Raw genomic sequence first — 21,409 nt, forward strand, 5'->3', positions numbered from 1 at the left:
TAGGCTAAACCTCCCGTGTCGTGTCCCACCTCCCAGGCAGAAGTCTCATCACCCTGGGGTCTAGGGACTTCCCCTTCCTTCCCAATTCCAAGGGGAAAAAAAAAAAAACCCTCCTCTCCCTGCCCCCACCCCGGAGCCGAATCTTCCTCTGGCCCTGAGCTCCAGGCTCTAGGGAGAAGTGAGAGCAGAATTAGGTTCTTAGCGGGGGAGGGGTGCTAAGGAGAGAGGGAGGCCAGTGGCTGGGGGTACCTGGGGCAGTCCTGGAGGACAGAGGCCAAAATAAGCAGGAGGCGGAGGCCTGCGGTGGGGCGAGGAGCTGGGCCCTGACCCTAAGTGTGAGTATAGAAAAGAGGCCACGGGGAACTGGGGAGCCCAACAGAGGCCCTGCCTAGCGGGGGACCTGTGTGGGCAAAATGGAAGGCTCCATCATAGGAGAGGGCTGTGTGCAGCGATGGCTGCCTGCCAGGCAGGAGGGGACAGAGATGAGAGGCTCCCGGAAAGATTGGAGGTGCTGGGGACAGGGTGGCACCCTGCCACTCAGGAGGGGTCAGCCTGGGGAGGTTCTTTCCATCTTGTAGCAGACCCCTTTAGCTCAGACCTGCCCTTGGCCCATTCATTCTCCTTTGTCCAGATCTCCCCACCCTAAGGCTTGGTGCCCAATCCATGATTTAAGAGGAGGAAAAAGGCCCTATAGCTCTGGCCGGAGGTGTGGCGGGCAACGTGGCCGCCGGCTGGGTGGTCCCTTGTGGCCCGACAGCACGGGTGGGGTCGTGCCTGACTTTGCCTGGCTGCCCGCAGAAGCCCCCAGGACCAGGAGGCCCCGGCCGGGTCGTGGCCCGACCGCAGGACCCTGGCCGGCTGGCCGCAGGCAGCGGGTGGGGGCGGGGATCCCTGGCTGGGCCCTGGGTTGCTTCTAAATTTAGGAATCTGATTACAGAGTGGCCGACGAAGGGAAGGGAGAGGAGGGTGCGAGTGCAGGCTCAGCTCAGTCTGGGCACAGCGGGGTGTGCCCGGCTGGAGGTGTGTCTAGGAGTCTAGGGCTCGGGTGGGAGGGGCGACAGGAGGGTGGGGGCTTCGGCCTGTGTGTGCTGCAGCACGTGCCTTCGGCGGCGGGGACGGGCACCGGCGCTGCTCGCAGGCTCAGAGCCGCCGCCGGTGTGTGCGCTGGCTCTTTGTGTGCCTGGCAGGGTGGCTGGGTCTGGCTTTGAAAGTCTCTGCCCACCCCCCCTCCCCCATCTCCGTCTGTGCCGCTCTACCCGCTTCCCGGTCTGTCACTCTGCCCGTGCTTGTCCTGGGGGAGGGGGATGCTGCTCCTAGCTGGGGTGACACTGAACCCAGTGGGGAGGGGACCCAGCGCCTCCCTCCCCCTGCAGTCCAGAGCTTCCCCTACACTTCCCACTCCCCAGCCCGCAGCCCCCTGTGCCACTGTTTTGGGGTGCGCACTGCAGCAGTTAAAGGGAATTGAGGTGACCCCTGGGGACCCACAGATGTACCAGAAGCCAGGCTTCGGCCCGGTAGCTCTTGAAGGAATTCATTTCTCTCCTGTCCGGCCTCCCATCCGCTCTGGCCCCCAAGGGCGCATGAAGGGGGGGGTCCCCCCTGCGGAAGGGGGGGCGGGGAGTTCCTTAGCAGGAAGGGAAATGGAAGGAAAAGCTGGGCTCCACCCGGGCGGGCGGGCAGGCGGCCTCAGGGCCCCCAGGGCAGGCGGCAGTAACCTGAGCCCACTGGTGTGTGGGGCTGGTGTGCGCGTGGGTGGGGCTGACCCCCCCCCCGGCTACTCCTGGGGAGCCGGGGGGGGTCTCCCCCAGGGGCAAGTCTGGGAGCCCCCGGGGCCCGCAGAGGGAAAAGCTCTCCACCCGGGTCCTGACCCCACCCCCTGGAGGTCTAGCCCCGGCCCCTAGGCCCCGCCCCCCGGGCCCTCCCTCCCACCCCAGGGCCAGATGTTCAGCTGGCGGAGGCATCGGCTGGGGGAGGGGTGCTGAGGCCGCAGCCGGCACTACTTCCCTGCCAGCAGCTTCATTGTGTGCGCGAGGAGCGAGCGGCGGCGGAGAGCGGGCGAGCGAGCAGCAGCCCGAGCGCGCCGGGGAGAGCGAGCGCGCCGGGGAGGGTGCGAGGCGGCGCCCGCGGCTGCGCTCCCCCGCCTCCCGGCAACTCTGCCCCAGCGCCGCGCGCCGTGCGCGCCGTCCCGCCGCCACCAGCGCCGGGGCCCCGCCGGCTGCCGTCGTAGGCAGGGGGTCTGGTCGGGATAGGGGTCCCCGCCCGGGGACTGGGGCATCCCGGTGCAGCCGAGAGGCGCGGAGCCCGCGGGGGGCGCCAGTTGCGCCGCCGCGCCCGCTCGCTGAACTGCGTGGGCAGGCGGGCGTTGGGGCTCCGGGGCGCCCTGCGGGCCCGGAGCCCGGACTTCTCCGGGGAGCCCCAATCCCGTGGAGCGTCCAGAGCGAGCGCGCCCCAGCCGCCCCGGACCTTGTGCTCATCCCCCGCGTACCCCACTTCTACACAAACTTTTCTGACGCCTTCGCCCCTGGGGGTCGCGGAGAGCGCTGGGCTACCCGCTGGGCTCCTGCCCCGCCGGACCCTGGCCACGCTTGACCTCCTGCCTCTCATAGCCTCAGTGGCGACCTCTCCAGGCCGGGCCGGGCACGGCACTCAAGGCGAGCGCGGCAACCACCACCGCTCTCCGAAGGCTCCTGCGCCCCCCGGGGCAGCTGGGCGGGGTAATGCCCTCGGTGATGGAGAAGCCGAGCGCGGGCTCCGGGATCCTGTCTCGCAGCCGGGCCAAGACGGCGCCCAACGGCGGACAGCCCCACTCGGAGGATGACAGCAGCGAGGAGGAGCACTCGCACGGTGAGCCCGGCGGCCTAGGTTTAAAGGCGCACCGGCCCGGGGAGCGCGGAGCGGGGCGCGGGGGAGAGTTGCCGACCACGGGGGTGTTATCCTGATGATTCCTGCCCTCCCTGGATTGGAGCCTCTGCCTTGCTTCTCCCCCAGGTCGGCACAGGGAATCTGGAGGCTGGGCCCCTAGCTGCTGAGGAGGCGGTCCTGCCTGCCCCCGCCCTGCCCTCAGTCCCCGAGGGACTCGGGCGTCCCTCCCTTTCACAGCTTGGGCCCCTCATACCTTGCCACCTTGCAAGGGACTGAGGTCTGGCTGTGGCAGGGGCTGGGAAAGACACCTCCACCCCGAGCTGTGAGGCTCATGTGGTGGGGAGGAGCCTTGGATTCCCTGCGGGGCTGCGGTCCAGGTCTGGGGGTAGCCCTCCAACCTCCCCCCCCACCCACCCCCCCCAGCCAGAACAAAGGGCTCTGCTGGGCCTGGGCTTTAAAACTGGCCCCTGTCCCCCCCCACCCCCATGGTCATGGTTAGGCAGTCTCTCCGTCTTCCAGTTCCTTCTCTGGCTGAGGGTATCCGAGGAGAAGATGAGGGGAAAAGTGAGCCTCTGGAAAGGTGGGGGCCCCGGGTGGTCAGGAAGGAGAACTCCAGGCCAGCCACCTCCCCCGCCACATCCTCCCGCCCTCCCTCCCTCCCTGGAGTCCTGACTGCCTCCCCCTGGCTCCACAGACAGCATGATCCGCGTTGGAACCAATTACCAGGCCGTAATTCCGGAGTGCAAGCCTGGTGAGTGGCAGGACAGGCTGTGAAGGGAGGGCACTGAAGGGCCCATGGCTTGGCCCTGAGCCCCACCTGGGGGAGCCCTTGGCTGGCGCCCACTGGAAGGACAGGCGGGGGTGGGTGGCTGGCCCTGTGGCATGGTTAGTTTTCCTTCTCTGCCTTCCTGTCTGGGTCTCTGCCCCTCCTTCCCCTCTGGGCCTCACCTCACAGGCCCTACTCCTCCACCGCCCTCTGGCCATGGGTCCAGGCCGGTGCCACCCGGCTGATCTGATGTCTTCTCTGCGCCTCTGCCTTTCAGAGAGCCCCGCACGCTACAGTAACAAGGAGCTGAAGGGGATGTTGGTGTGGTCGCCCAACCACTGCGTGTCGGATGCCAAGCGTGAGTGGGGTGGGGCCCCGGGGTTTGTGCACACCCTTGGGAGCTGGGGCCTGGGTGTTCCCAGATGGCAGCAAGTGGGCTGGAGGCTGAGGTGTGTGGGTTCAGTCTCTGCCCTGGGGCGAAGGTTGGGGACCTCGTCCCTGGGGGCGTACCCCTGTGTGGGCAGGCTGGGGTTAGGAGTGGCGACTCATCCTTCAACACCCGGCTCCTCCCGCCCCTGCAGTTGACAAGTACATTGCCATGGCCAAGGAGAAGCATGGTTACAACATTGAGCAGGTGAGCCTTGGCCCTGCAGGGATTTGGGGTGGGGACAGGACGGTGCTGGGGGCAGCTGAGCCTGAGTTGTCCCCTCTCCTGGGCCAGGCCCTGGGCATGCTCCTGTGGCACAAGCACGATGTAGAGAAGTCGCTGGCTGACTTGGCCAACTTCACCCCGTTCCCTGACGAGTGGACTGTAGAGGACAAGGTGCTGTTTGAACAGGCCTTTGGCTTCCATGGCAAGTGCTTCCAGCGGATCCAGCAGATGGTAAAGCCCTCCACCCCCGCCAGCACTCCTTGGCCCCTTCTTTCTGATAAGCCTGCCCAGGGCCCAGAGTCTTAGGTGGGCCCCAGCCTCTGGCGTTGCCCCTCCAGCTGCCTGACAAGCTGATTCCCAGCCTGGTGAAGTATTACTACTCTTGGAAGAAGACCCGCAGCCGGACCAGTGTGATGGACAGACAGGCGCGGCGGCTGGGGGGCCGAAAGGACAAGGAAGACAGGTGGGGGCTTGAGGAAGCCCTGGGTGGGGGTAAGCTGAGCTCCTGCGGGGCCCTGGCCTCTGCCTCACCCCCTTCCTGGCTCCTGTGTAAGCAGCGATGAGCTCGAAGAGGGACGAGGAGCCATGAGTGAGGGCGAGCCGGACGCTGGAGACCCCAAGAGAGAGGTGAGGTCCCAGAGCTGCTCTGGCCCTGCCCACCCACCGCCCCCTCCTCGGGCTCCGCACCACCCACCTCCTCTTCTTTCCCTGGCAGCCTCTGCCCTCTCGGCCGCTGAATGCCCGCCCCGGCCCGGGGAAGAAGGAGGCCCAGGGGTCTCAGTACCGCCACCATCCGCTGCGAACTCGCCGGCGCCCGCCCAAGGGCATGTACCTGAGCCCCGAGGGCCTCACCGCCGTGTCGGGGAGCCCGGACCTTGCCAACCTCACACTTCGCGGCCTCGACTCCCAGCTCATCTCCCTCAAGCGCCAGGTGGGGACCCAAGACAAGAAGAGGGTGTGCAAAGGGGACAGTTGGCAGCCGGGAACAATGATCAGGGGGTGGCTGAGGTGTAAGGGAGGTGGTATGGATGCCAGGCCTGCCTCTTGCCCCGTCCTCTGGGCCTCTGGGTAACTTGGCATTCTTTTCCGGGCGTTGAGGAGAAAACTGGTCTTTGAGGAGGGGCAAACCTCCGTGCCCCCCTACCGCATGGCTGTGAGAGGGGATGAGGTAGATGGTGGTGGCAAAGAGCTTTGTTGGGAAGTAGGGCCCTGGTGAGGGTTGGGATCGCTGGCCGCCCTGGCCGGGAGCTGGACGTCCCTTCCTTGCCTTGCCTTCCAGGTGCAAAGCATGAAGCAGACCAACAGCAGCCTCCGCCAAGCCCTGGAGGGTGGCATTGATCCACTCCGCCCCCCAGAGGTAAGGCCGCTCTTCGGCTTGGGGTGCAGAAGGGGCTTCTTGCTGGCAGCAGAGCAGAAAGGGGCCACCATTCCCATGCTTTGGAGTCTCTAGGATATATTCCTTGCTCTCCAGGCCAACACCAAGTTCAACTCCCGCTGGACCACGGATGAGCAGCTTTTGGCCGTACAAGGTGGGTGGGGCGACTATGGGGAGAGTGGAGGCCCCCCAGGGGTCTCTCCTGCCCCCCCTGGAGCTGGGGCAGAGGGCCTGGATCAGGGAAGTGACCGGTTCCCAGGGGTGTTCACGCTCTGCTGCCCTTTTGACCCTTGCAGCCATCCGTAGGTATGGCAAAGACTTCGGGGCTATTGCCGAGGTGATTGGCAACAAGACTCTGACCCAGGTGAAGACCTTCTTTGTGAGCTACCGGCGCCGCTTCAATCTGGAGGAGGTGCTGCAGGAATGGGAGGCCGAGCAGGATGGGGCCCCTGGAGCCCCGGTCCCTGGGGAGGAGGCTCGGAGAGGGGCTCCCTTGCCAGCCCCAGCCCTAGAGGAAGACGACGAGGTGAGACGGGGAGGGGAGAAGCCCTTCAGAGAAGAGAAGAAAGGACCTGCCTCCGGCCTTGGGGCTGGGCCGAGGGTGTGCTCGAGCCTGGCTTCTCTTCTCTCTCCTCTCAGGTCCAGATTACATCTGTCTCAACATCGGGGCCACGATCTGGGCCCCCTGCGCCACCCCCTCCTCCCCCTCCCACCTCGCTGTCCCAGCCGCCCCCACTGCTGAGGCCACCTTTGCCCACGGCTCCCACCCTGCTTCGCCAGCCGCCCCCACTCCAGCAGGGCCGTTTCCTTCAGCCCCGGCTGGCCCCCAACCAGCCGCCCCCACCGCTCATCCGCCCTGCTCTGGCTGCCTCCCGCCACGGTGCCCGCCCTGGCCCTCAGCCCCCACCCACCCTGATTGGAGCCCCTCTGGAGCCTCCAGCTCCCTCACTCTGAGCACCGAGGCCCTCCACCAACTAGAGGCTCCAGAGCCCCTTTGCTGGACCTTCCTGAGGACAGAAGGGACTAGAGCTCCTGCCAGGTCTTTGGAAGACCCAGAGCCGCCTTCTGGCACAGCCTGCACCTGTGGGCTCTGCACATGTTCCTGGCAGCCGAGCCTGTGTCCACCCGCTCCCAGCCAGGGTCTGGGGTCTTCTGAGCTGGCCCGAGGCTACTTTCTCTTCCTGGCTGGGTCTGGAACGGCTGCCTCCTCGCCTGCCAGGGCTTGGCCTTTGGGTCCTGCCCTTCGAGTATAGGGGGTAGTGACCATAGCTTGGGGAGCCGGGGAGAGGACAGTTAGGTGTCTTGGCTGTTCCTCCTCTTTCCCTTCTTTTAGCAATAAGTTTGGGGTGAGGTGGGAGGGTGTTGAAGGAGGGAGGTGGGCAGAGAGGCTCTTTGGGGCCTGACGGCAGCGGAGGCTGGAGAAGGGGCTCTTCTGTCTTCAGGGTCAGGTGGGAAGTGCTGAGGAGCTCTGAGGGTGCCCACTGCCCAAAAGCTTAGAGAAAGGGTTGGGAACATATGCAGACATGGGTTTATTTTTCAATGTTTTTAAAAAATAAATAAAACCTTCAAGCTCACTGAATCCCTTCTCTTTTAGTTTAAGTGTCCTGGACGTCGCTTCCTGTCTGTGCCATGAGGATGGGAGTGGGGAGGGCGCCCGCCCAGCACTGGCCTTTCCCCAGGCCCCAGACAGGAATCAAGGCAGGCGGGCTGGGCTGCCCATGGACACTGGGTCCCTGCCCAGCTGGGAGAAGAGACAGGAGGCAGCTCAGATTCCAAACATTCTCTTTATTACGTGTTTGATCCAGAGGAAAAACTAAGTGCAGGAAGGGGGGCTGGGTGGGGAGGGGCCACCTTGCCTGGGAGCCCCCCCCCCAGCCACCACCCCCTTTGGGAGCCAAGCCTTGCCCTCCCGGCCCCTCGGAGCACCCGGGCTGTTCCATAGGGCAGGGGAGGGAGAGAGGGAGGGAGGGAGGGAGAGCCCTTGGTAGGAGCCGGAGCCCACAGTCGAGCCCACAGTCTTAGGGCTTGGGGCAGGAGGGCTGAGGTTGGCGGGGCCCCTTCCTGGGACCCAAGGGCTCAACTTGCCGGGGAGCCAGGCCTGGGAGTGGGGGTGATGAGTAGGGGTGGAGTCATCATAAATCAAAAAAAGAAAAAAAAAATAAAATAATAAAATAAAAAATAAAACCCATCACAAAAAAATGTACAACTCAGGTGAGGGTAGAGGCAGCCTCTGTTCAGGACCTCTCCCCCAATTTCTCAAGAACAGAGACAGCAGAGAAATAAATTAAGGGATGCAGCGGCTGCCACCAGCCAAGCGCCCATAACCAGCCACTCCCACGCTGGCTGCGGAGGTTAGCGAGCTGGGAGTCACTTGGCCTATCGGTCCCCCACCCCGCCCGCCGAGAGCAGAGGCTCCCCGGCCCTGCTGCCCTATGCAGCCTCCCGCGGAGGCCCCGGGGCAGTGTCTCCTGAGAGGAGGGGTGACAGTGTGAGGAAGAAAAGGCAAGGCCAAGAGATGAGTGGTGAGGGAAGTCACTGCTATGGAACTAGCTGGTGCCCAGATTAATGCCAACGAAGGGGAGCAGTGGGGAGAGGAACGGCGTGGGGGGCTGTGCTTTCAGACAAAGGCTCTCCCAGAACGGAGAATGCCCAGCGTCCCTGTTCCGGAGACTAGCAGCCCAGGCGGCCCCCTGGGGGCCGAGGAGCCCATCTGCCCTGCAGTCCCCTCCCCTCTCCCAGCCCTGGGGTCAGCCCCGCCTTCTACCCAGGAGGGGGTGGGAGAAGATGGCACAGACTTTTTGAGGAGGGGAACAAAAGTCCCCACAGCAGCTTGTGGAAGGAAATGCCCAGCTCTGGGGAAGGAGGGGCAGAGGATACAGTGTGGAGGGAGGCCGGAGCCCCGCGCCCAGCCTGCCAGCCCCAGAGCAGCCGCCAGCCCCACGGCTTCAGGGCTGCGCGGCACCCCCACCCCCAGCCCCCCGCCGCCCAGGCCTCCAGCCCAGGGGCCTGAGGTCAGGGCAAGGCCACCTCTGGTGGTTTACTTGGAGGGGAAGGAGGAGAGGAGAGGGGAGAAGCCCAAAGTGGGCCTGGCGGAGGGCCTAACAGGGAACTCCACCACTCTTGCCTGAGAGTGTTCCAGCCCTGAGCCACCCTCCCGGGAAACCCCGCAGATCCAGTCTCGACTGTCCCAATGGGGCAGGGAGGAAAGGTGGCCGCTGGGATTTTTTTTTTTTTTCTTTTTTCTTTTTGGTAATAAAAAATTTCTTGGTTTAGGCGAAATACTCTGTGCAACCGCAGTACCGAGGGGGAGCCCCGCCCCCCCACCCCTCCCTCCCCTTCCTTCGCCTCCTGCGGGAGAGAGGGGGGGAGGGGGACGATCTGGGCAGGGTAACCGTGGTGGGGGCGAGAACCATCTCCCGGCCCCCACAAACATGGAAGAAAAAACTGAGACGGGCGGGGAGGGGAGAAGTGCCAGCAGGGGAGACACACCAATCCATCTCTGCAGTCCGGCCCGGGCGGGCGGAGCGCCGGCCCCAGCAGCTAAGTCCAGCTGGCCGCCTCCTTCGCCCCCCACTCCTGGCAGCCTGTTAAAGCTTAAGCTCGTTGGCTATTTTGGAGGCAATGTTTTTGAAGGCCATGGAGGTGCCCGATATCCGCTTAAATCGAACACCGTTGAGAGAGAGCCGAGGCAGTTTGCACACCTCCATCTCCCACTGCACGAAGTTCTCGTGGCCCGGCGTGCCGTGCATGCACAGCAGCATGTACTTCTCGTGCAGCTCGCTCTGGCAGCTGTTTGCGTCCAGCACCTTGCGGATCTCCCGCATCATCTCGTTGGGCTCCATGGAGCTCGTGGTCTTCATGCTCCACGTGAAGCGAAGTGAGCGGGGCTTGGCCTCCCGAAACTCCTCCTTGTCTTTGTCGTTGCCGCCGCTGCCCACCACGTGAGGTCTGCGGAGAGGGCAGAGGCGGGCGTCAGGCGGGAGCTGGGGCGCCCCACCCATGGGAGAGCCCCCCTGGCACAAGGACCCTGAGACGGAGAGAAGAGCGGGAGGGTGCCAGGAGGCGGCGGTGCTGGAAGAGGGCGCCTCAGACCTGGCCCGGGGAGCGGAGGGAGGGGTGAGGAGGGTGCGCAGTCCTGCAGCCCCCCGGGGGGCGGGGGTGACGAGGTGACAGCTCCAGGCTTTCCTTTGTAGAGGGAGGGGCGGCGAAGAAAGGGGAGCACATGCTCCAAGCCCTGAGCAGTTCGCAGACTGGACAGCAAGAAGTGGCTGATTCGTGGGAAGGGGAGCTTGCCGACAGGGAAGGAGTCTGTACCTCCAAACCCCGGCCCAGGGCTCCTGCTTCCAGGACACACCAGATCTAAGGAGAAGGGCCCGCACCTACTGCAGCAGGGCGGGGGTGGGGGTGGGGTTCTCTGAGGAAAGGGAGACCCCCGAGAGGACGGGGGAGGCAGAAGCACAGGAGGAAGAGCCAGGTGGCAGAAGGACGAGAGGAGCAGGCGGCTCGTGGCAAGCCGGGTGGCCCCGGGCAGGGCCGGCGCTGGCTCCAGCCCTCTCTCACCTGAGCGTCTCCACTCGGTCTTTGCTTTCAGGTTCATTCAGGTTCCTCAAAAAACAGAGCGAGGGAGAGTTTAGTGCTGGGACCTCTGTGAGGGCGGGTCTGGGGAAGTGCCACCGGTGGGTGGGCTGGACCCCAACCCAAAGGCTACTCGCCCATCACCTGGCAGGCCATCGCGGCTCTGTGGCACCTCACAGTGGCAGCTTGACTGTCCCCTTCCAACAGGGAGCCCAGCACGAGGGGCCTGCCCCTCCCCACACTCCCAGAGATCTGTGCCAGGAGGAGCCGGGGAGGAGGGCGTGGACGTGCGGGCACACGCAGGGAGCACAGCCGCAGCGCGAGGCCGCTCTCCCCCGCCCCCGGCCCGCAGCCGGGGCTCAGCTGTAAGGGGGCTTCTGCACTAGCGGGTCTCGGAAGTGCAGTCCTCTTGGAGGGAAGGGGCAGGGGCTAAAGAGGCCTCTCTCAGGAGGCTCGAAGGGCCAAGGGCTGGACCTGCTTTGAGTATGGCTAGGGCTGGGCGGGGAGGAGCAGGGCCCTGAGGTCGGCTGTGGACAAGCTCGCCTCCCCCTCTCCTTTAGAACTCCCCGGCCGGCCAGGCCCTCTGCTTGTACAGGAGGGAGGACGGAGGGCAGGGCAGGGCAAGGCAGACGCCTTGGGAGGGCGGGTGGGGAAGAGGTCTGGCCCCGCTGAGCGGCTTCTCCAGCTCCTGGCTGGAAGAGGGGTGCCTGGAGCTGGGAAATCGGGGCGTGCAGAGGGCGAGGATGTGAGGAGGAGTGAGAGAGCAGCAGCAGCACATGTAAAAGGAACACAAAGACGCAACAGACATACGAATGCAAACAAGCCCAAGGGAGCAGGGAGCCCGGGCCGCGCAGGGGAAGGAGCCTGGCTGCTCTCTCCAGCCCCACCTGGCTCCTGCCCTGTGGGTGGAGGCTCCCTGCAGGGCAGGCCCCCACTGGGGCCCCATGAGTCAACAGCCAGCCATGCAGTGAAGAGCTGGGTGGGGAGCAGTGGGCGGAAGGGGGGAAGACCCTGTCTCGGCAGTTGTTCAGTCAGCAGGGGCGCCAACGGGCCTGTCAGGTAGCCCAGCCCCAGCGTCGGGCCCGGGCTGACAGCCTCGGGGAAGCAGGGCTCCCCAGCTGGCCTCTGGTCTTCAGCCTGGTATGTGGCCCACGCAGGCCTCCAGAAAGGATGAAGACAGGGCCAGGAGTGGCAGAGCTAGGAGCTGGCCCAGGAAGGGAGATGCCTGAGTGAGGCGAGATCTCTCCCTGTTCTGCCAGAGCTTAGGGCTGGGTAGCGGCCCCTGCCCCTGGAACGTCCCAGCTCCTGGTTCTTCAGGAGCTGCAGGCCATATCTGAAGAACACAGCCCAGAGAGGAGGAGGCCTGATTCATCCAGATACTGCGCAAGGCGGGAGGCATGCTGCAGTGGGGTGGGGTGGGCCTAGTTCTGCAGGAGCTGCCAGAAGGGGGCGCTGTGCCCCACTTGTCGGGCAAAGGCTCCTTGGGCCTGGAGGCGCCAGGCTAAAGCCTTGAGACCCCAGGGACCCTGCAGCACCTCCAAAGTCCTGCCATCCCACAGGACAGGGACAAGAGGCCACACAGCCCTGAAGGTCAGGGCACCAGAGGAGGAGAAGCCCAGGAAAGCCAGAAGGATACCATCCCAGACGCCCTGGTGGAGCTTCTTCAGAGCGCATGCAGACACGGGGGAAGGGCTGGAAAAGGAACCCGATGCTTGTGACCCGGGGTAGGGGGTTGGGGGAGGAGACAATCTTAAAGGGAGAATTCCCTGAGAAGGTCCCTCTTGCCTGGGGACTGGCCCGTCATTTTCAGAGCCGTTTGCCCTGAGTGGGGTGCCCAGTCAGAGGCCATCGTCATCCCTTTAAGATGGCAGGGAGAAGGCCACACAGACGTGGTTAGCAGGTGGAGGAGGGAGCAAGAGCCAGAAAAGGGGAGTGAGTGATGGAGGCAGGACACAGGACACAGACACACACACACACACAGCGGGCTCAACGCCTACCTTCTGGCAAACCTGAAAGACAGATTTCTAAAAAAACAAACAAAAAAAGACAAAATAAAAAAAGAAATAAAAAAAAAAAAAACCAACAAGACAGTATGTGGATAAGCAGGTGGGGAGTGGGCTTTACGGGTTCAAGGGTCACCCCATTTGTGCAAGAGCCGCTCAGCGAGACTAGAGTCCCAAACATCCTGCTCTGCTCACACCCCGCCCTGCAGCCCGACCTCTGCACTTGGGGCCGGACGGGGGCATGGCTGAGCTACCGCAGCTGAGTGACTGGTGTGCAGGAGGAAGGGCTGCAAAGCTCACTCTCTCCAGCCCCCTGCTGCCTCCCGAGCTACACGAATATGGTGGAGGTGGTGGGGGCTGGACACAGGAAGCATCCTGAGAGGCTGGACTGGATTCAACTCAAGAATCAACACTGGCCCTTTGGGTCATCGGGGCCCCAGTGAGAGAAACCTCCTGAGGAGAATCCCCGCCTTGGTCCCCACATAGGAAGGCCTCACTCTGGGCCCCCACCAACTATTTCATTCATGGCCTTTATCCTGGCAAACACCAACCCCTCCCTCCCCGGCAGAGGGGAGTGGCTGCAGCCAGACATAACCAACTGGGTGGGGAGAAAGGAGGTCAGAGGGGGCAAGACACGAGCCCAGGAGACAACTCTCCTCACCGGCCCAGCCTGGCTCAGGCCTCATGACTTTGCAGCTGCGTCACCAAATATAAGTTTCCATGGGAACCCAAGAGAGAAGACGGGGGCTTTTATTTTAGCATCTGAGTTCACACTCTCCTAGAGAGGAGGCGGCATGGGCCATCTGCTCGGGCCAGAAAGAGGGGTGTGTATACGGTGCTGGGGAGGCCTGAGAGGGATAGACAGGTCTGGACACCTCATATGCCCACAAAAACCCAAGTTCTTAGGCTTCCCGAGGCTTCTTCTAACCCCAGGACCTAAACCTGGTTCTAACCCCGGGGGCCCTCATCCCCACCCCAGGCAGGTAGAGGGCCTGGCCTCGGCCTCACTGCCACCCGAGGCCCCCCAACTCACCTGCGTACAAACTTGGAGGTGAATTTGCTGAAGATGCTCCCCGAGGCCCCCCGCCGGCCCTGGCTGTTGCCAGAGGGAGAGGCTGGGGTCACACCGTAGGGCAAATTCTGCTGGTCCCGCACCTGCCGGAGCTGCCCAGCGTGGAAGGTGCTTCGACTGGACACACCCCGGGGAAAATTAGTTCGGTCTGGGGCTCCACCACTGCTGCTGATGTTGTGGGCGGAGGGGGAGGCGACAGGGACACGCTGGGGGGCTGTGCTGTGGGAAAAGAGGTGGGGGGAGGGTGGGAAATGCATCAGGGGCACAAGAAGGCTATCACCACCGGGCGCCTGGAGTGCCCCGGGGTGGGAATGGGGAAGAGGGATGCTGGGGCAGAGGCAGCCATCACGGAGGACACAGAAGGAAGGGGTGTGGCCACTGAGGACACTAGAGGAGGAAGGGGTGGTTTGGGGGAGGGGGGAGGGAAGGAGGGAGGGAAGAATACGTGTGTGGAGAGCAGAACAGGCTGGAGAAGTGGCTCCTCGGGAGCTAGGCAGACCGGAACCTAAAGGGACGATGCTGCCCAACCCTCAAGGACTGAGTCCCTGTGATGCGCACTGTCCCGGGTCCTAAGGAAGGTCCAGGAGGGCTCAGAACAGAAAGGCTTCCTTCTGGAGCCTCGGGACGGCTTCTTGCATTTCTGTTCTGAGAGGGAGAGCTGGAGGAAAAGAGGGGCATTAAGCTGTTTTTTGTTCCCTCTACTTCCTGGCTGCAGGGGACAGAGCCAGCCCTGTGGCCAAGACGACAAGAATAGAGCAGGACCCCCAGGTGGGAAGAAGTTGTGGGGGGTGGAGGGGGGCAAGCTGAGGGCAGCAGGTGCAGCAGCTGCCCCAGCACACTTGCCTGGGCCGCGGCACCTCACAGTTACTGTCCGTGGGGGGCAGCCCAGTGGCCTTGTTGGGGTGCACGGAGGCCGACATGGACTTCTGGTGCTGGCGGGGCCGGGCCGCAGAGACTGCGGCGGAAGCAGAAGCCGTGGAGGCCCGGGACCCTGGCATGGTTAGGCTAGGAGACAAAAGCAGCGGAGAGGCCTGGGTTAGGGGTGGGTGCGGGCAGGAGGCTCTAGTTAGGAAGCAAGGGCGGGGTGGGAAGGGCCAGAGCCAGGGAAGCCTCGGCAGGATGCAGATCAGGCCCAGGAGTAGCAACAGGGCACCAGTCAGAGCCGAGGGGGGCGGGGGGAAGCGGAGAGCAGGGTAAGGAAGCCGAGGCGGGCCAGAGCCTGGAGAAGGAAACTCAAAGTGCAGGAAAGCCGACAGGAGGCAACTGCCTCCAGGCTGCACTGGTCTCCTGGGAATTCGAAGAACAAGGCTATGTCGTTGCCAGAAAGAGCAAGGTGTTGCTAAGGGGAATTTTCATTGAGCTCAGAAGATGAGGAGTCAGGAACGCAACACTGACAGTCAAGGTTGGGGGCTCTGCTCTCATAGGTACGGCTAGGCCACCCTCAATGTGTGTACCCGAAGTAGGCATCTCTTGGTCCTGCCCTGAGCGGGCGCACGGGGGGAGGGGGGGTTCCTGAAACAAAGCCTCAGGCACGGATGCCCAGAGGAGTGCGGCTACCATGCCCTGGCTGCAGTCAGGAAGCGAGAAGGCAGCTGAGACGACCCTGGAGTCACACTCAGTACACCACAAGAAGCGGTCCCAGGAGCACAGGGAAGGGGAGACGGGGGGGCGGGGAGGGGCAGGGGGGAGGTGCCGGTGTGTGGAAAGCTGGACTGGACAGAGCTGGGACGGGACTCCAGGGAGCAAGAGGGGAGGGGGTGCTGCTGGCAGATGTCACCACTGGGAGAGGCGGCTCCTAGGGAGTATGGCCGGCAGGGCCCGGGCCTGCTCACCTGTCTTTGCCATTCTGGATGGAGGCCTGGCCAAGGCTGGCCCTCTCCAAAAGTGGGGAATTCCTACTTCGATTTGTGCTGGTGGAGAGGACGCTGTTCTGTGGGGAATAAAGGGCAGAGTCAGAGCACAGAAAACCAAACTGTTCTTCTGGCATGCAGAGCGGTCAGGGGTGGGCAAAAGAAGGGACTCTGCTTTGGCTCTGAGGGGCCAGGCTTTCTATGGGGAGCAAAAGTGGCCCTGGAGGGAAGGTCAGGTAGGCGGCCAAAGGGAGCTGGGTCTGGATGAAGGCCCGAGCGGGGCGGGCGGGGCTCACCGTGGAGGGGGTGGGGGTGGTCTTCTTCCTCTCCAGGCCAGGCAGGGGGCTGGCGGGCACTCTGGCCGTGCTGCCCGCCTTCCGCCCCGACTCCCGGTCTTCCTCAGGCCGCTTGTTTTCTGCGTTGTTACTCTGCGTCTTCTTAGAGTAGGAATTGGAAGTGGGGATGGCAGGACCAGCTGCTGGGCCAGAGGGACGGAGGGCATGGGTGATGGCGGGCCCAGGGGACGCCCGCCGTGTGCACGGCGCGCTCTCCTACAGTCTCTCCAGCAGCCCAGCGACCCCCATGACCCAGAGGTGGAGGAAAGCTAAGTGGCCTCCCAAAGGCCATGCTACGCAAGGGCTGAACAGGGGCAGAAACAAGTCCCCGAAGCTATGAGGAGAGGGGGAGTCCCCACCTGCAACTCCCAAGTACGCACCCTGGTCGCTAAAGCGCCGCTGTTTGGGGTTGGCTGAGACGCTGCGCTGTACCTTGTGGGAGGGGGAAGGGGCACCGCTATTGGTCAGATCAGCTGAAGGCCGGGGCTTCAAGGTAATGGTGTCACCTTCCAGCTGCAAGAGCACAAAGTGGGGGTGGAAGTCATGCGAGCTACCTATGGAGGATCCCTCTTACACATTCCCGCCGGACCCAGGTCCACCCCAGGCTCATGTGAGGCACAGCCCCTGCAAGACTAATGTGCATCTAAACACTTGTGGAGATACACGTGCCCCGACACAGACCCTGACACACACAGACCCTGACACACCCAGCCAAAGCCAGAGCACCTCCCCGCAAAGACCCCCTGCCCTCAGAGACAGACACACATCCCCAGAAGAATGCACAGACTCAGAGACAACCCCACTCCAGTACCCCTGAGCAGGCTGAGAAAGAATCCAGAAAGAGAGTCCAGCACCACTGGGGGAGAGAAGAGCGGGACAGGGAGGCCACAAGTGCAGGTGGGGACGCACAGATGGCAAAGGAGACCCTACTCCCACCGAGACCTGTGGATTTGGGCACACTCACGTTTACCCAGATGAGCAGAACAACAATCATGAAGCTTCCAGACATTTCGCCGGGAAGCTGGACGCATATGCACACAGATACACAGACCCAGACACAAGCACCAAGCAGAAACAGCACAGACTCGAGTCCCTCCAAGACAGACAAAGCCACGTGTCCAGGAACCCAGAGACGTCTCTTCCAGATACAGACATACACGTACAGAAACAGAGAGAGACCTCCAGAGCAACACGGAACGGACCTGGCCAGACCGACCTAGAGCCACTCTAACCAGTACAGAAGGAGCCAGACCTACTCACCCACATGGAAACCCAGACCCCACCAGCTTTCCTACTGAACCACTGATGGAGACGAGTGAAAGGCAAGGCCAGTGGACCTCGGTGCCCCCAGAGCTGAGGCTCTGAATTCGTCAGCTGAGGGCACACCTGCTCAGAGATGAGCTTCTGGCCTCGAGAGCTGCCAGGAGCAGGGGTGCTGCTGACAGAGGCTGGCCAGAGCGGGGAGTGGAGCAGGGCACGCACCTCAGAGCTCTTGTAGCCCAGGAGCAGGTAGGTGGCCATCACCTCATTGTACCTCTGGCCCACCAGCGAGTCCTGGATCTCTTCCCGTGTGTAACCCATGGACACCATCAACTCTGCACGGGGGTGGGTGGGGGGAACACATACAGTCAAGGCCCGTCCTGAGTCCGAGGCAGGCTCGACCCCAGGGCCCAGGACAACCTCACCTGTCCGCCTGGGGTCCTTGTAGTCAGGGAGTGGCTCCACATAAGGCTTTAATTCATCATCTTCGTGACCCACATTCATCCATCGATCTTTCATGATTTGCTAGGGAGCAAAGTGAAGGGAAGGGCAGAGAGGGAGACTCAGCTTGGAGGTTTCCTTGGGGACCCGGCACCTTCCAGCCCGCTGGGCTCAGGCTGCTCACCTCTAAAGTGCCTCTCTTGCTGGGATTGAGAATGAGAAATTTCTTAAGCAGGTTTTCACAGTCTGTGGACATGTAGAACGGAATACGGTATTTCCCCCTCAGTACCCGCTCCCGGAGCTCCTGCAGGAGAGAAATTTAAATCACTCAAGGCCAAGGGAAGAAACCTAACACCCCGGCTCCTAATAGCTTAAGACTGGTCAGGCAGACGTAAGTGAAATACGGCCAGAAGAGCCTGGAACAAGGCACCTCACTAGAGAGGTGGTGACGTCCAACACCCCACGCCCTGGGGCTGGACCCGCACGAGGCTTGCCACCCTGAGGGCCTCGGAGGGGTGAGTGGTGGGTGAATACAGGATTTACCCCAGCCCTCACGAGCAGAACTGCAGTTATTAGAGCAGGTGGAGAAGGCCTTTTAATAGCTGCTACCTTTCGCCAGCCCTTCTCTGAAGCTCCGGCATGGGAAAGATGTAGAACGGCAGCAAAGGTGAGAGACTGGGGACAAGACCAGCGCCCGAGAGAGGAAATGAGAAGTAATACAAGCGACCTAGGGCTGAACTTCACTCCACCTTGAGGTTCTGTCCATCAAAAGGCAGGGATCCGCTGACCAGTGTATAGAGGATAACTCCCAGGCTCCACACATCCACCTCAGGTCCATCGTATTTTTTGCCCTGGAAGAGCTCTGGAGCAGCATAAGGGGGACTGCCACAGAAGGTATCCAGCTTGTTCCCAAAGGTGAATTCGTTGCTGAAGCCAAAGTCTGCAATCTTGATGTTCATATCAGCATCCAAGAGCAGGTTTTCTGCCTGCGAGGCAAGATGGAAAATGTCAGGGAACCAAGTGGATGACACTAAGGCACTGGGCAGGAAGGAGCCGAGGGGAATGGGACAAGGAACAGGAAGTCATCGTCAATCTTAGACCTTTCTCCACCAACTCCGGGGCAGGCCCCCCATCAATGTGAAGAGGCTGGGCTGGGCTGGACGCTGGTGGCACAGGCTGCTCCTCACATAGGCAGCGGGCGAGAGCTGGGATCTGAAGGCTCAGAGACCCTGGGAGCTGGGCAAAGCTTCCACGGCTTCGAGGACTTAGGGCCAGGAGACTCGCACGCAGTCTCATACACTAATATCTCAGTGAGAGAGATGAGTGAGCCGCACACTTGCAGAGCAGCTGGGACGCAGCTGTGCAACAGTCAACACCGTTTCCTCGGCCAGCCACCAGGCCGCCTGCAGCCCTCCTGCCTCGCCTGGCAGCACCAGAAGGTGATGTGCCGAGAGGTGAAATGGCAGAGACTCTCTGCTCGCTGGCTGGAATGGGATCCTAAGTCCAGCCGCAAGGCCTATGTCAGAAGCAGCCCTAGAGGCTTCCTCATCCTCCCCCAAAAATGAAAGGCTGGCGTTTGACTCAGGGTGTGATGGTTATGTCACAGTTAACGAGGGTGAACAGCCCGGCCCCGACTTAAAGACCCAGGAGATAAGAGCTTGTCTTACCTTTAAGTCTCTATGAACAATAAACTTCTGGTGACAGTACTGCACAGCAGACACTATCTGAAAGGAAGGATGAGGGGTCAGCCCACGGATGCCCGAGGGTGGGCCACAGGGGCTGGTGGAGCTGCAGTCCTGTGACCAAGTTCGAAGCTGCCACATGGATAAGCAAAGCCCAAGGACCCTCCAACAGTCACTTAAAGAAAGGCAGCTCCTCCGTGTACGCCAACCCCCCCCAAAGCAGAGGTCGGGCCCACACTCCGCCACACCCACCTGGCGGAATTTGGCTCGGGCCTCTTTCTCTTTCATCCTGCCATGAGCCACTAGGTAATCAAACACCTCTCCTGCAAGAGACGGGGCAGGGGCTAGAGCTTGCTGGGGCTGGGGAAGAGGGGGACACAGGAGGAAGAAGCAATTCCATGCCTACCTCCACTAGCATACTCCATGACAAGGTAGAGCGTTTTTTCAGTCTCGATCACTTCAAATAACTTAACTATAAGAGAAAAGGCCAAGCCATGAGTCAGAGAAGCAGCAGGGGCCGCGCATCGAGCCCTAACTCGCACAGGGGCATCCTAGGAATGAAAGTTCCCTCCGTTCACATTCCTGCTCTCCCAAGGACAAGTTCCTCTCAAAGCAGCCACCCCCCCAAGGACAGCCCTGTGCGTCAGAGGCGGGCTGGACGTTAAGCTGGGCTTCCCCAGAGGCATCCCTGAAGGCGAGAGGTGCCAGAAGGTGACGCGCCTCAGGGCGGAGAGCTGCATGCTGGGAAGTGGGGGCCCGGCTGTGGGCGAAGAGGAAAGGAACGACAGCTGCTTCTCACCTATGTTGGGATGATTCAAAACCTTCATTATTCTTACTTCACGGAACAGCTGGAAAATAAAGTGCCAGGGGTCAATGCTGGCTCAGCTTGCTCCCCTCAGGTCCCCTCCAAACAGAGCCATTGCTAGGATGCTTTTTTCAAAAAGAAAAAACAGGCAGGGGAAAGAAAGAGGGCGGTTGTCCAGGTCCTCCATGTCCGACCTTGACGGCTGAGGACGTGGGCAGAAAGGACAGCAAAGGTGGCGAGTGGGCGCTTGTGACCTGTACCCTCAGGTGTGGCATCTGGACGAGTCAGCAGTGCCCTCGGTGCTGTCTACCCAAATCCAGCGCCCAAAGAGCAGGCGGGTTTTGGCTGGTGCCTCTGCAATAGGGAGTGTGAGCCCATGAACATGAATATTCAGAATCTGAGCTGCTTCTAAAGTTCACTGACAAAGCAGGCTCCAGCCTGGTCGGTGAGAAGGGTGTGAGAGGGTGGGGGGTCCTGAAGGGGGACCCCATCATCCTCTGATCTACAGAAGTCAGAGGGCTCTGCACCAGTGGGTAGGCCTTTACCTCCTGGGCCTCGGGGTGGTGACAGAAGCAGCCACTCCTATATATAGCTGATGCCAATTTTAATCAAATCCACCTCCACACACTCACGCTCTCTTTGTGAAACAAAATCAGGGACTCCAAACCATGCATCTCCATAAAGAAAGATGACAGAGATGAACCCCATCCCTCTGCGGGGGCCAGAGAGCTGGAGGTGGGCTTTTTTCTAACTCCCAGGCCTCACCACTTGCACAGAGAGCAGAAGTATTTTGTTTTGTTTTCTTTTCAAGGGGAGGGAAGGTATGGAGACCTAATTTAGGCTATAGTTTATGGGGAAGAAGTGAACACATCTTTTTTTTTTTTCCCCCGTTAATGAAGACCCAGAGCTTTCGGGAGCTGGAAAGGAAAAAAGAGACAGGCTTTCTAATCCTCAGGAACCTGATTCTGGCCTTGGCTCCCCTTTCTTGGTAGAGCCCAGGTTTCTCTTGCTTTCTCCTCTGGTCCGGTAGTTATCTTAGATGAAGAGGCAAAAAATCCCGGACACCAGCGCAGGGGAAATAATGGGGAGCAGCACTGAAGTGGGGCCAGAAGGAGCGGCCAAGGTTCTTGTCCCGAGGGCACCCGCTGGGCCTGGAAGGGGCATTCTCCTAGGAGAGCAAGGAGTTTTCCAGGCTTGTCTAGAACACTGAGGGAGCCAGCCTCCTTAATGCTCGCCCTTTAGGGATCACTGCTGGGGTCAAATGCAAACAGCGTGATCTGGCCAGAGTCAGACGGGCCCTGGCGCTGGAGTGTGCTAAAAGGCTTTTAAAATGGCCACATCTGTCTGGTGCTGGTGCCTTCCAGCCAGTCCGGAAGAAGCAGGGAGCAAAACAGAGGCGGAAAGGAAGACGGCTTAGCTGCCTCTGGCAGGAGGAACGGTTCCAAAGACCAAATGGCTCCCACCAAACTGGCTTCGACTCTGCGGGGTCTGAGCCAACATGAAAAGAGTAGCCCTCTTTTCCTTCCTTCCAGAAAGCTCCAAGCAGGGAAGCCCTGGTGATGACAGCCATGTTTCATTTGAATCAAAGAACTCTGAGGGATCCCAGGGGTAACAAATAATAGGAAACATCTTGGTTTTGGCTGTCAGCATGTCAGGGCATCTCAACCCACACACTCTGATTCTGCAAGTGTCTCTCTCAGCAACAGCTCCCAACACCTAGTCCCAAGCTTC

At 61.7% G+C, this 21,409-nt stretch overlaps 2 protein-coding genes across 28 annotated transcripts in view; one reads left to right on the top strand and one right to left on the bottom strand.

The window, feature by feature from the left end:
* The first annotated feature begins 2,018 nt into the window (after positions 1-2,018).
* On the top strand, positions 2,019-7,234 carry RCOR2 (REST corepressor 2). The gene is made up of 12 exons (XM_021082899.2): positions 2,019-2,844; positions 3,557-3,613; positions 3,906-3,986; positions 4,210-4,262; positions 4,350-4,511; positions 4,619-4,743; positions 4,838-4,907; positions 4,996-5,211; positions 5,560-5,637; positions 5,752-5,809; positions 5,952-6,181; positions 6,295-7,234. Exons 1-12 carry the CDS (start codon positions 2,718-2,720, stop codon positions 6,607-6,609), a joined length of 1,572 nt encoding a protein of 523 aa, XP_020938558.1. The 5' UTR covers positions 2,019-2,717; the 3' UTR covers positions 6,610-7,234.
* Positions 7,235-8,871: 1,637 nt separating this feature from the next.
* Positions 8,872-21,409, bottom strand: part of MARK2 (microtubule affinity regulating kinase 2) — a 61,024-nt gene continuing 48,486 nt past the window's right edge. For 11 of the 27 annotated variants that reach the window (XM_021082898.2, XM_021082890.2, XM_021082892.2 and 8 more), the window contains 16 exons: positions 19,673-19,721; positions 19,280-19,345; positions 19,126-19,196; positions 18,859-18,915; positions 17,941-18,177; positions 17,376-17,495; positions 17,176-17,275; positions 16,973-17,085; positions 15,871-16,003; positions 15,452-15,630; positions 15,138-15,235; positions 14,149-14,310; positions 13,267-13,524; positions 12,228-12,254; positions 10,216-10,260; positions 8,876-9,603 (listed from right to left, as the gene is read on the bottom strand). In XM_021082898.2, the coding sequence (XP_020938557.1) occupies positions 9,243-9,603; positions 10,216-10,260; positions 12,228-12,254; positions 13,267-13,524; positions 14,149-14,310; positions 15,138-15,235; positions 15,452-15,630; positions 15,871-16,003; positions 16,973-17,085; positions 17,176-17,275; positions 17,376-17,495; positions 17,941-18,177; positions 18,859-18,915; positions 19,126-19,196; positions 19,280-19,345; positions 19,673-19,721 (2,076 nt within the window). In that variant the 3' untranslated portion in view covers positions 8,876-9,242. Of the gene's footprint in view, positions 9,604-10,215; positions 10,261-12,227; positions 12,255-13,266; positions 13,525-14,148; positions 14,311-15,137; positions 15,236-15,451; positions 15,631-15,870; positions 16,004-16,972; positions 17,086-17,175; positions 17,276-17,375; positions 17,496-17,940; positions 18,178-18,858; positions 18,916-19,125; positions 19,197-19,279; positions 19,346-19,672; positions 19,722-21,409 lie in introns of all 27 variants that reach the window. The other 16 variants (XM_085010834.1, XM_021082891.2, XM_085010836.1 and 13 more) reach the window with 6 other exon arrangements.

The sequence above is a fragment of the Sus scrofa genome, chromosome 2, assembly GCF_054392235.1.
Source record: "Sus scrofa isolate SSC_HxYL_T2T_F1_AM1 chromosome 2, Sscrofa_HxYL_maternal_Yorkshire_Landrace_v2.0, whole genome shotgun sequence".
NCBI lineage: Eukaryota > Metazoa > Chordata > Mammalia > Artiodactyla > Suidae > Sus > Sus scrofa.